Here is a 13,007-nt window from a genome sequence, read left to right on the forward strand (position 1 = left end):
CTGTGATCAGCTGCACTTTCACCTGCACTGGGTTCCACAGGTTCAAAATTACTTTTCAGTCACTTGTGCAAAAGCCTGATACTTGTGAAGAAGAGTCGTCTTTGTTTATTCTCCCCACCAATGTTCATCAGTTGTGGCAAAAGCCTTTTTGTTCCTCTAACGAGCTGAAACGTTGTGTGCAGTCCAAGTTTTTACTGTGTTACTACTGTGTGTCCTGTGCGAATGACTGCAGGTCCGCTGCACAGAGAAACCCCCTGACAAAAGTCGCTTGCACTCTGCGTTAAGATGGCTGACTGATTCCTATACTCACTGAATGTACTGTAGAACTGTTTTTAAAACTCATAGGATAATCTAGTCACCTTTTGTTATTGGTCTTTAATTTGTCTAAGGTATTTTTTTGTATACAAAAGTTTACATTTTTATGTATATTTTTCTTGTGTAAAAAATTATGTAATATGTGTATAAACATTGTATGTAATATCTGTATATAGAGTGACAAATTTTGATCTTGTTTTTGGATGTAAGAATTAAAATTGTGTGAATTTGTTGGATTGTTACAAGTTCATTGGCCTTATGGACAAGCTGGTTTTGCTTCCTGAAAAGGCTGAAGATAGCGGTGATCACTTGGAGTTGTATGTCAGTCTGATTTGAACTTTAGCACAGATTTATAGTCCTGTAATCCCACAGGCTCTTCTGTTATGTAACGCATTAAAATGTTGCCGTCCAGATGCAATCAGAAGTGCTGTAAATCAGAATCATTGGAAATACAGGAAGGACAAAACAATGGCTAAATGAAACATATAATGGATTTTACACAGAATGGGATTGGTACAGCGTAGAAATAAGCTTCATACAGATATTGAACAAAAGAAATGACCATTTAAATGAGTACAAATGTTAAGGGCTAAAACTGCACAAAGTGCGGTCATTTTTAAACTCATAAGAGCAATGCTAGCAAGAAAACAATATTCATTAACATATTACAGTTCTGTGAAGAAAACAGCTAATACACATGGACCCCTTGAGATCATAATTTGTAGCTTTTAGTTCTTATCTCTGAGGCTTTTAAACGATAAAATGACAAAATTAATAGATGAAATTCAAATGTACAGTCTTTCTCTTCCAGCAGTTACTGAGGAAAACTTAAGTTGTCAAATGATTCCTTGGAATCCTCAAACCAATCCAGTCCACATTTTACACTTCTGTACAAACTGCAAGTGCCTGAGATCGTAAATGGCTTATTTACAATCCGCAATAATAAAACAGAAGAAAATATATAATACAGATACCCACAGAGAAGGAATCTTAATGCAGAGGCACTGAGAGTCAGTGTTTAGATGAAAACCTGTTAGACAGAAAACATACATCAGACTTTCACTAGCTCCGATGTATTGAGCAGTGCAGGCAGGGTGCTGTAAATACCTCTTTAACTTCTGAACCACCCCTGTCACCATCGAGTCAGTGATTCCAGGACATATCTCTTCTGCCAGGAGCATGGCCTTCTTCAGCTCCTCTAACACCGCTGGCTTAACCCCTTCCTTCTGTTTCAGCTGACAGAAGAACAAACACATCCATCCTGTGATTGATGCTTTGAATACAATTTATTATGCACTGATATTCATTTGTGCAACTGCATCAGAATCAAATTCTTACCTCTGCAAACAGTGGGGTGATAATAGAGGACTCTTTGCTCTTGGATGGAGGTGTCTTTGCACTATCTTGAACCTAAATAATGAGAGACAAGCAGATGTGCAATGCTGATGTATACATTTGTGAATATCAATAAATTAGTTAAAATACTCTGTGCTCAAATACAGCATACACTTTTCTTAGCACTATTTTTGCTTCTTGGTGGAGTTTTTGTGATTTTTAGTGGATGCATGAAGACAGTTCCACTCAAATTCACAAGGTGGTCTTTCAAATGAACAACAGGTGTAGACAAATACAGTAACTATCAACATGATCCACTAAGTTTGTTCCTATTGGCTGTTGGACTCCACCAGGGCAGTCCCTTGTCTCTGATCCTCTTTATGATGGACAGAATCTAAAGGTCCAATTTTGAGGGCCTTAGGGTGGCATCACTGCTATTTTGAGATGATGTTGTCCTGATGGTCTTGCTGTGACCTGTGATGCAGCACTTATTGGGGGAGTTTGCAACTGAGCATGAAGCATCTCCAGCTCTGAGGCAGTGGGTCTCACTTCGGGTAGGGAGCGATTTGCACCTGAGGGCATGTCAAAGCATAAGTTCGATAGGTAGACCAGTTCAGGGCAGCAGTAATGCAGTACCAGACCATCATATCATGGTGAAGCAGGAGCTGAGCATAAAGGCAAAGCACTCGATTGACCTGTAAATCTACGTTCTGACCCTTACCTACAGCCATAAAATATGGGTAAATACTTTTAAGGTGTTCCAGGCATGTGCAACTGAGAAAGAGCCTGGGAAGACCTCAATGCTGGAATCCCCCAGGAAGAGCTGTGGAAGAAGGATATATTGGCGGCCCTACTTTGCCTTCTGGTCCTGGATAGGTGGCAAGAGAATGGATGGATGGAAGGATGAACCACTAGCATCTAAAAACCACTCTTTTTGGTTTATTATTCTAAGCCCAACAAACATATTTTTCTTGGTAAGTGTACATAAGGATACGTCCACTTACAGAACAACAATTTACAGATAATGTACTCACCCCCTTGTCATCCAAGATGTTCATGTCTTTCTTTCTTCAGTTGTAAAGAAATTATGTTTTTTGAGGAAAACATTTCAGGATTTTTCTCCATATAATGGACTGATATGGTGCCCTGAGTTTGAACTTCCAAAATGCAGTTTGGAGGATATTTAAAGGATAAGATGACAAAACAAAATTAACAGATGAAATTCAAATTTACAGTCTTTCTCTTCCAGCAATTACTGAGGAAAACTTAAGTTGTCAAATGATTTCATGGGATCCTTAAACAAATCAGTCCACATTTTACACTTATGTATCTTCAACTTCAAAATCAGCCTAAATTGCTGTTTTACATTTTTTGTTTGATCTTCATTGCATGTTCACTTTGCAAAGACTGGGTCGGTACTTCTGCAGTGATGTAGGATGATTTTGAAATGATTTTTGAAGTTGAGGGAGAAAATACGATCAGAGTTTTTCGAGATACCCTAACTGTCTTGAGCCAGAATACACAGAAGAGAGCAAGAGCAAGACAAGACGAGCATTTGAGATTAAAAAGTATTTAAATTGTACCCTTCTTCCTTGGCAGTTTACAACTGCATTTGGGATCGTTTGAAGCTGCATTTAAACTGCATTTTGGAAGTTCAAACTTGGGACAGCACAGCAGTCCATTATATGGAGAAAAATCCTGAAATGTTTTCCCCAAAAAACACAATTTCTTTATGACTGAAGAAAGAAAGGCATGAACATCTTGGATGACAAGATGGTCTGTAAATTGTTGTTCTGGAAGTGGACTTCTCCTTTAATTCCACTTTGATATTTCTAGACACTGGCCTATCTGATTCTTCACCTCTTTTTGTTGCTCTTCATTTTTTATGACTCCATTCTGTTTCTCTGTGGGCTTATTTCCTATGACAGTGCCGAAGATCCAGTCATCATCCGCAGAATTTCCAGATGCTTCACCGTCATCCCTGAAGACATGTACACACAATATTTTCTCAGGGAATAAATAATTATAATATTACTATAAATGTGCTAATGTTTGTTCTGTGCTTACGATTCTGAATCGGAGCTGGAATAATCACAGGCCTGCTTTTCTTTCCATATCTTGTACTTGTCGATAAGATCCATCAGGAATGATGGCTTCTTGGCATATCGAATGATAAATCTGTGCTTCAGTAGCTCTTTAGCTGTTGGCCTCTAGCAGAGACAATACAAACAACATGGCTTTTGATTGTACATGACTATACATCGGGTGGGCAGCTCTGGCCTCCAACAGCCATTTGAGGGTCAAAGCAGTCCACCCCTGCTACACATGCAGAACTCCAAAGACTATATTGCAGAGTCCTCCAATCCAGCCTGGTAGGCCACTGCTTTGCAAAGTTTAGCTCCAACGTTAATCAAAAACACTTGAGAAAAGCTATTCAAGATCTTCTGAGCTACTAGAACATTATAGGTAGATGAGTTTGGGTTTAGGGTTTGACCTCCAGGGCTGGATTTGAGAAATCCTGCTACATTAGGGATGTCCAACTCTGCTCCTGAGGGCAACCATCCAGCAGAATTTAGCTCTAGCCCTAATTAAACACACTTGGAACCAGATAATTCCTGAAAACTTTCAGGAAGCACTCACAAAGTTGGGGTCTTTATTGAGACAGGCATCTACAAAGTCTTTGAGAGCTTTGTTGCAGCTTCCATCCAGCGTGGGTGAGTTTTCCTTAGGGATAAGAAATAACACCTTCATGGGGTGAAGATCAGAGTGGGGCGGCTCTCCTTTTGCTAGCTCGATTGCAGTTATGCCCAATGACCAGATATCTGCCTGCAAAACACACATGCCGGAGTGATCTATACTACATGTGCTAAAACAGCGGCCCTTAATCCTGGTGCTCATGACCCCCCCAGTTCTGCACATTTTGTATGTTTCTCTTATCCAATAGAGGTTTGTTCCATTGGACCTGTGAAATGGACATCACGGGGTAATCCATCATGATTTCATTTTGAAAGAAGCTTATATATTCCATTCAAAGGGCAGTCAAGTGCACTAGATCTGACTACTATACAATCTCATGATCAGTGTTGGGGAAAGTTACTTTTAAAAGTAATGCATTACAATTTTGCGTTACTCCCTGAAAAAGTAACTAATTACGTTACTTAGTTACTTTTTATTGAAAGTAATGTGTTATGTTACTTTTGCGCTACTTTTTAAATCTGGGCAGGGCTTGCTTCCTTGTTTTTAATATAAAACAACTCTAATGTAAAAGGCCTGTTACACCAAAAGTGAAATGAATTCCCCTCAGACTGAAAGAAAAGTACATTTATACAGAAGAAGATCACTCTTCAGCTATAAAAAAAAAAAAAAATCAAGCACAATGCTTAGTTTGTCTGAAGTAATTTTTTGCTTATATTAGTATGGTTTAATTGCATCATTGAAGGTCAGCAGCAAAGACACTGGTTAATAAAATGGGATTAAATACATAAAGGATATTTGTTTTATTTAACATATTTAATTATTGCAGGGTTGCATCTTATTCTTATTTTTTATTCATTTTGAGGAATACTGAATCTGTTTTTGTGGGTGAGATGAATGAATGCATGTGCACATTTAGTCTTGAATACAGTAACATCATGTTTACTCCCAATTTCCAGACAGGAGACTTGAGAAGTGTCAATCAATAAATGGGGAAAAAAGTAACTGGCTCTACTTATTTGAAAAAGTAACTCTGACATTTTCTTAGAAATTCAAAAGTAATGCGTTACTTTACTAGTTACTTGAAAAAAGTAATATTATTACGTAACTCGCGTTACTTGTAATGCGTTACCCCCAACACTGCTCATGATTATGGTTACTTAACCCTTCACACTTCTGTAGTAAGTTTTCTCTGTGTGGGAAGACATTACAAATCCATATTCTTAAATGAAATAAACTTCAGTCAATTTCCTGTTTGCAGGTAATAGAAAGCAGTGAACACTAACATTGTCTTTAACATTGTCTGTCATTATCTATTATTACCCGTCATTTTAATTTTCATATTTTAATTATAATAACACATTTAATTGCTTTTTTTTGTTCACATTTTCATTTTAATTATGAACCTACAGGATGATATAGGCTTATGCATTTATTTTAAAGAGAACAGAAGAACAGATGAGACTGCTTAACTTTTAATGTTCAACACCACACCCTGCAGTGCCAGCGATTTTATTATACTCTCATTTTTATGAACTGATATAGATTTGTAAACCCCAATTGATCTTTTGGTCTATGCTGTTTTCAGTTGATGTATTGAACAGTACATAGTGCGCCTCCCATCCAATAAATCACAATAGGCTAAGCTTTGTGTTACTTTTGATATTAAACAAAGTCTCAGATTTTAAATTCTGTCCATTTCATTAAAAATTCAGACAATAAATACCGTTTTTGTGCTCTTTAATGTGGCATGATCATTGTAGCTTTTGGGTACTGGCCTTGTGCATAATTAAAGGCATAGCAAAACATTCCTGACAGTTTCGTTTTTGTTCTGGATCCCTTGCTCTGCTGCCAGACTGGAGTGCACTCGCCAGCAACTGGACAGGGGTGGGAATAACAGTTGGAAGTTACAATAGATCACTCTCAGTGTAATCTGTCAAAGTGACAGACGGCCTTCAGATTTTTCCGTCACTGCCAAAATAATTCTGTCAATGATGGACAATTTTTCAGTTAACACGACCTCTGGTAGGGATCATGTCAGTTGGAACACTGTTCATTCATCGAGCTCTCTTCTTGAGCTTATGATCTGAATCAGGTGTGCTAAACAAGAGAGATGCAAAATATGCAAAGCGGGGGGTCGCGGGGACCAGGATTAAAAACCGCTGTGCTAAAAATGTGCAGCTAAATTGGGTAAACACAAATGTCATTGTTCTTGTTGAACACTGATGTTACACAACAGACTTAATAACTTTAAATGGAGGTACTAGAAAATAACTGTCATATGTGCTGGAGCACGGCTGGAAGGTAGATGATGAGGGTTGGCTACCCTGCGTCTAAATACTAAACCATGCCAGGCAATGATTAAAACTTTTGTACACAAATCACACAGTGAACGGATCTGACCTTTGAGTCATACTCTGACTGTTTAATGACTTCTGGTGCCATCCAGAACGGAGTGCCCACAAATGTGTTCCTCTTGATCTGTGTGTCTGTGAGCTGTCCGGCCACACCAAAATCAGCTAGCTTCACATCACCCTGCTCTGACAACAGCACGTTAGCAGCTAGAGAAACACACAAACACACAACAGCCTTGTTGATTTAACCTTTCTGAACAAAAGTGCCATCTTAAAATGCTGGAGATCATTTCTAGACTTCAATGATAGGTAACCCTGCTGAAAAAAAAAGAAGAAGAAAAAAAAAAGCTGGTTGGCTGGTTTTAGCTGGTCATCCAGCCTGGTCATAGGTGGTCAGCAGGCTGGTTTTAGAGGCCACTTCCTTAGCTGGCCAGGCTGGTCTTAGCTGGTCAGGCTGGGAGACCAGCTGGAACGACCAGATAAAACTACCCTGACCAGCCAACCAGCCTAGGCTAGTTTTAGCTGTTTTTTTTGTTTGTTTGTTTTTTTCAGCAGGGAACACATCATTATTCACAGGTACCTTTAATATCTCTGTGAATTTTCATTTCGGAGTGCAGATATTCCAGACCCTTCAGGATCTCTCGGAGGATGGTGGCAATATGGAATTCATCAAGAGCTCCAGGACCCAGCTGTCAATCAAAGAACAGGCCTGTTAGAGGACCTTAACAAACATATAGGACTCGAAGCCCCTGGGAAAACACAACTAAAATTACATACTACATGACTAGAGCTATACAAATTTCCACTTTTGTATTGTAACAAGGTGACCATGTCACTCTTGGGGCTCCAGGACATGTTTGAGAAGCAATGGCCTAAATTATAGTTCTCCTAGAGCAGGGTTGCGCATTCCTGTTTCTGCAGACTTCAGTTCCAACTCTGCTCCAACAAAGCTGTTTGTAGTTATCAAGTGTTCCTAGTGTTCCTGAAGATCTTCAATAGCTGGTTCATGATTAGGGTATTTGATTAGGGTTGTAGCTAAACATTGTAGAAAAGTAAGAACTGAAAAAGAACTGAGACCCATGCCCTAGAAATTTATAATTGTAATGTCCGCAACCAACATTTACATTGTGTAACAGCAACTCGCAGAAATATGTGATTTTTGAGGCTTTTCTTTTATGGTACAAGGTTCCCAGAAATATAGATGGTATTGGTCAATAAAGTTAAGGAAATGAAATATCTTACCAAATCCAGAGCCGAGCCCCCTCCTAAATATTCCATGATGATCCACAGTTTTGTGTCCTGCAAGAGATGTTGAGTCATATAATTCCAGTTTGGATTGACTTATTGCAGGTCACTCTAACAAACAGAATTCATTTCTCAAAATATATAAAACCATGTACCAAACCTGTGATTTAAAATTTCATAGCTAAATTCCCAAATTTTCTTGGAATGTCACTCATCTGTCCAAGGGTGTTCCTATTAGCTGTAAAGCTGGGGTAGCCAACCCTGCTCCTGGAGCACTACCTTCCCACAAACTTCCTTGCTCCAACACACCTGCCTGTTATTTTCAGATTATCCTGAACACCTTGATTAGCTGGTTTAGGTGTTCTACTAGGGTTAAGGTTGAACTTTAGAACAAGGATCCTCAAATCTGGCTGGGAAGATCAACTTTCCTGCAGTTTCCTAAGTTTAATAAAATACACCTAAGCGTACTAATAAAATTTTCAGGATCAATACAAAATCACAGGTTGGATTAGAGCTAAACTCTGCGGGAAAGTGGATCTCACAAGCCAGATTTGAGTATCCCTGTGCTAGAAGATGGTAACTCTGCAGGAGCATGGTTAGATACTTTTGCTGTTAGGTGTCACAGAACACAGAATGACATTCAGAAGCATTGGGAGCACTAAAACACGGGACACTCTCACAACACTAAAGAACCCTAAGCAACCCAATTGTGGGATCTCTCCAGTCTTTTTATACTAAACTTTACCTATGTAGAGCAATGCTAATCCACAAAAGCCTTTTCACATTAAGGTATTTACACTTGCTCACTGACTGTATATTGATTACTGATTGGAAAGCTATCTGCAAAAGTCCTCCAAGACACCTCAGGAGAGATTAGACCAAGTATAATTGCATCTCATTGTTTAAACCACATAAATAAACTCTACTTCTCCTTATCACAATACAAAAGTTTAGAACCCTACTATCCCCACATATCATAAAGCTTACAGCTTAATCCATCTTAAGACACCACAAGCTGCCTGAAACACATTAAACTGCTTAATGGAAGTGGTGCAATGGCCTCACCTTTAGGTAAGACCCATAGTATTTAGTGATGAAGGGGCTTTCGCACTGGCTGAGGACTGTGATCTCCTGTTGGATGTCTTCCACCTCATCTTCAGCCTCCTCCAGGTCAATAATCTTTATAGCAACCACCTGTTGTGTGCGATTGTCAATGCCTTTAAAGACCTCTCCAAATGATCCCTTCCCAATCCTTTCAAGCTTGGTGAACAGCTTCTCCGGGTCAAATTTTAAATTCTACAAAAGAAAGGAAAACTAATGAGAAGTATTGTAGTTAGTTATAGTTTGAAAACGTTCAAATGATTTATGATGACTGGAAAATAGTAAATTATAAAATTTAACTTTGCAGTTCTTTGTGAAAGCAATTTGTGGTAGAAAAAAAATTATGTGGCAGACAGCTGTGTAATAAGTTAGATAATGTGAATCCAGTTGGTTGTTATCATAGATTAACCCTTTCGGGTTGGAGTCGCTGGGGCATGTTGGGGTTTACTCCACAATAACAACCAGCTGGATGGACATTATCCCTTGTTAATGCTAGTGAGTTCAGACTGCTCCACTTGAGCACAATTTCTCATCTGCATCACACCCTATGCCCATCTCTAGATACATCTGATAAAAAATTCATTGATATGTCATTGGTATTTGTCTATGTTTCAATAGCTGTTTGAAGGATTCTCAAAACATCTATTAGATATTGAGAAATGCACTGAGCCAAACAGAGGTTTACAGTTACCAGATGTTTGTGAAATCAGAATAAATCACAATGTCATTCAAGTAAGGCTTGCAATTTTCACAAGTTGAAATGTGGCAGGTGCATTCTTCAGTCCCAAATGCATTATTGCATACTGGAATATCTTAACTGGAGTTTCATTTTTGAGACTCAAATGATCAAACTTTTCAGAAACTGTTCACCTAATCTGATGTTGTCTTGCATATGCTTACTAGATTGCTAATGGAGGCAGCAGTTGCTAAGGTAATGTTTTGACAAGAAGGAACTTTCAACACAAAGCAATGACAAATACATTACGACACTATAGATGTTAAAGAAGTTTATGCTGAATCACAACATGATTTACCACAACATGGTACACACCTAATCTAATCTGTTATCGTCATTTACAATAACTGCAGTCACAGACTTTCCACTAACAGTGGCACTTTGGTCATCAGATGTTATGTGACCCTGCTGGGAAGAAAAGAAACCTCTTGGATGGTACTGAAATTATACTAAAATTGCAACTTTTACAATGGCAAAACTCAAATGAATTTAGTTATAAAACATTTCTGCTGGTAAAGCAATTTTTCAATGCCATTTTTCCACAAATAACTTGACATACTTAAAGTTTCTTCATACAGCTGCTTTTCAAATATTCCTCATTTGTCTGACATCAGGACCATGCTGTCAACAAAGAAGAATAACAAGAAAACTCTCATTTACATACAAACACACAGTACCTTTGATTCTTTAGTGTCCATGACTATGGCTGCCACTTCCTGAATATGCCGTTCACACTCATGTGTTAGTCAGTCCATCAGGACTCTTTATCATGTGGGTGTAACGGGGCGGTGACACGGCTGCTGTCTACCACAGTAACAGGGTCAAAGAGCAGAATGCCTCTTCTAATGTTTCTAAATACATGCTAAATACAATTAGTTCCACAAAACTGAACAATAAAGTCCCTGATTTAAAACCCATGGGAAAGATAAATCTGATGCAAAAAGCAATTTCCGTCATGAATATCACTATAATCAGGTTAACTGCTCACCCTCGTGTTGCTCCAAGTCTGTATTACCACAATAATCAAGCAAACATCTGTTCTTTGTGAAACTTGGTGAATGGTTGGGTATACTGGTCAAACAGTTATAAAGGACATGGTTCATAAAAGTCAATGGGTAAATTTGGGCCACAACACCAAGGTTTCATTTCATTACCATTTGTTTGTGGAGAAATGCCCTGAGAGTACCCAATCACTATATTGAAGACTGAGCGCCTCTGCTGGCCTTACTAACACTACTACCAGCAGCCCTACCTTTAGTCAGTTACCAAAAGAGCTGCTAGACCACATTTTCAACAGCTGGGCTTTCAGAAATATTGTTCCAATTTATTTTCTCTTTAGAGATTTTAGTATTTTGCTCAGTAAAAGTCCTAAACCAAACCAATCACAAACCACATAGTGATTTAAAGCATTTTTATTATGGCAAACTTTTAAAGATAATAAAAATGTATATAAAACTATTGGCTTCTGACTGTCATCAAAAGGATAAGTATAAATACAGCCATACTGTGTATCAGGGGTCTCCAACCCTACTTCTGGAAAGACTTAATTTTTAACCCCAGTCAAACACACCTGCCTGTAATTATCAAGTAGCACTCAACATCTTAATTAGCATGCATGTATTTATGTATTTAAGTATTTATTCAGGTGTGTTTGATTGGGGTTAGAACTAAACTCTGCAGGAAAGTAGCTCTCTAGAAGCATGTTGGAGACCTCTGCTGTATATCTGTGTAACTTTCAGAACCGGCTGTTATGTTTATTGAAGTGCAGGTGTTGTCATAAGTTGATCGTTGCAAAAAAATCACATTGTCTTTTGTTAAATTATTCATATATTTCTAATTGCTTGATCTCATGCATCAGCTGTTTAGTCATGATGTTAGTTTGTAGGCCAGCCCACAAGCTAATTCAGTATGGGTTTATGTTTGGCAATTTAGACGCCCATTTTGGCCCTTTATATACCAATTCATTACCCATCTTGTCACAATGCATTATGAGATTGCTTTCTCTGTAAATGATTCATGTTATTTAGATTTAGAGTTTGTCAAAAAGTAGGCATGCTTTCTTAAACTTACCCATGATGTTTTAAAATGCTAAGTTATAAAAACGAGTCAAGAGAGGTTCAAACCCAGAATATTTACACCTTATGGTGAATTTTAATGTGTTTTTAATTTCAATTTTACTGCACTCTGGGAAAATAATAATGATAAATCCTTGACTGACACTCATATACCAGGGCTGTCCAACGTGGATGGATGGATGGCCAACGTGCTGTAAAGTTTAGCTCCAACATACTTGCCTGGAGGACTCTAATGAGTCTGAAGACCTTGATTGGCTGGTTTAGGTGTATTTAATTAGGGTTGGAGCTAAATTCTGGAAGACAGTGGCCCTTGAACAGATTGTACACCCCTGCTGTATTCCAGTCTGAAAAATAATTTTGCTAGAAAATTTTCAGTAATCAAGCCATGTGTGTTTTTTTTATCTCTCTTTTATTCCCACTTTTGAGAGAATCTGATTTTCAAAAAAGTCTGAATTTTTTCACAATATGACATGAAATATTTCAGTGAAAGTTTGGTTTTTAAGGTGGTGATAAATCAATTTTAAAGTCCACTTGCCTAACAGCAGTCTTTGCTTCCTCTGACGTGGACTTGATGTCTTCTGTCACTGTTATATTTTTCCATTGTTAAAGTTTAACAGTAATGTTTTTAAAGGGTTACTCCACCCCAAAATGAAAATTTTGTCATTAATCACTTACCCCCATGTCGTTTCAAACTCATAAAAGCTTGGTAAAGATATTTTGGATGAAAACCGGGAGGATTTTGACTGTCCCACTGACTGGCAGGTAAGTACCACTGTCAAGACCCAAAAAAGTAAGAAAGGCATCTTCAAAATAGTCCATCTGCCGTCAGTGGTTCAATCTGAATTTTATGAAGCAACGAGAATAGTTTTTGTAGGCAAAGAAAATAAAAATAATGACTTTATTCAACGATTTGTCTTCTTTGTATCACCGTAGTGTCATTTTGGATAGTATCCCCTGTACACAAACAGCGTACGCTGTTCTCTGTCGGCTGCGTCACGTGACAAAAATTTCATTTTGGGGTGGAGTAACCCTTTAACAGGCCATGAACCTGTTTGGTTATTAAAAGTGTTATGGGCAAATCCCATAGACCTACGTTCAAGACGTGAGATTTTGTGGTGGGCTGTTTTGACTTGGGCCAGCAAAAGCCCCAAT

The 13,007-nt window shown here is 38.3% G+C and overlaps 1 protein-coding gene across 1 annotated transcript; it reads right to left on the reverse strand.

The window, feature by feature from the left end:
• Window positions 1–788: 788 nt before the first annotated feature.
• LOC127170802 (serine/threonine-protein kinase 24) lies at window positions 789–10,541 on the reverse strand. The gene is made up of 11 exons (XM_051119058.1): window positions 10,458–10,541; window positions 9,009–9,239; window positions 7,941–7,997; window positions 7,279–7,387; window positions 6,748–6,905; window positions 4,291–4,476; window positions 3,718–3,860; window positions 3,511–3,631; window positions 1,654–1,725; window positions 1,423–1,550; window positions 789–1,345 (listed from the first exon to the last, which is right to left on the reverse strand). The coding sequence occupies exons 1-11, from the start codon at window positions 10,476–10,478 to the stop codon at window positions 1,327–1,329; spliced, it is 1,245 nt and encodes a 414-aa protein (XP_050975015.1). The 5' UTR covers window positions 10,479–10,541; the 3' UTR covers window positions 789–1,326.
• Window positions 10,542–13,007: the final 2,466 nt, after the last annotated feature.

Source organism: Labeo rohita, chromosome 9, assembly GCF_022985175.1.
Source record: "Labeo rohita strain BAU-BD-2019 chromosome 9, IGBB_LRoh.1.0, whole genome shotgun sequence".
Classification (NCBI taxonomy): Eukaryota; Metazoa; Chordata; class Actinopteri; order Cypriniformes; family Cyprinidae; genus Labeo; species Labeo rohita.

Coding starts and splice junctions, on each gene's coding strand:
- LOC127170802 (XM_051119058.1), bottom strand. CDS start 10,478: ATGGACACTAAAGAATCAAAG. Junction 9,240..10,457: donor TGGACACTAAAGAATCAAAG/GTACTGTGTGTT, acceptor TTTCTTTTGTAG/AATTTAAAATTTGACCCGGA. Junction 6,906..7,278: donor AATTCACAGAGATATTAAAG/GTACCTGTGAAT, acceptor GTGTTTCTCTAG/CTGCTAACGTGCTGTTGTCA.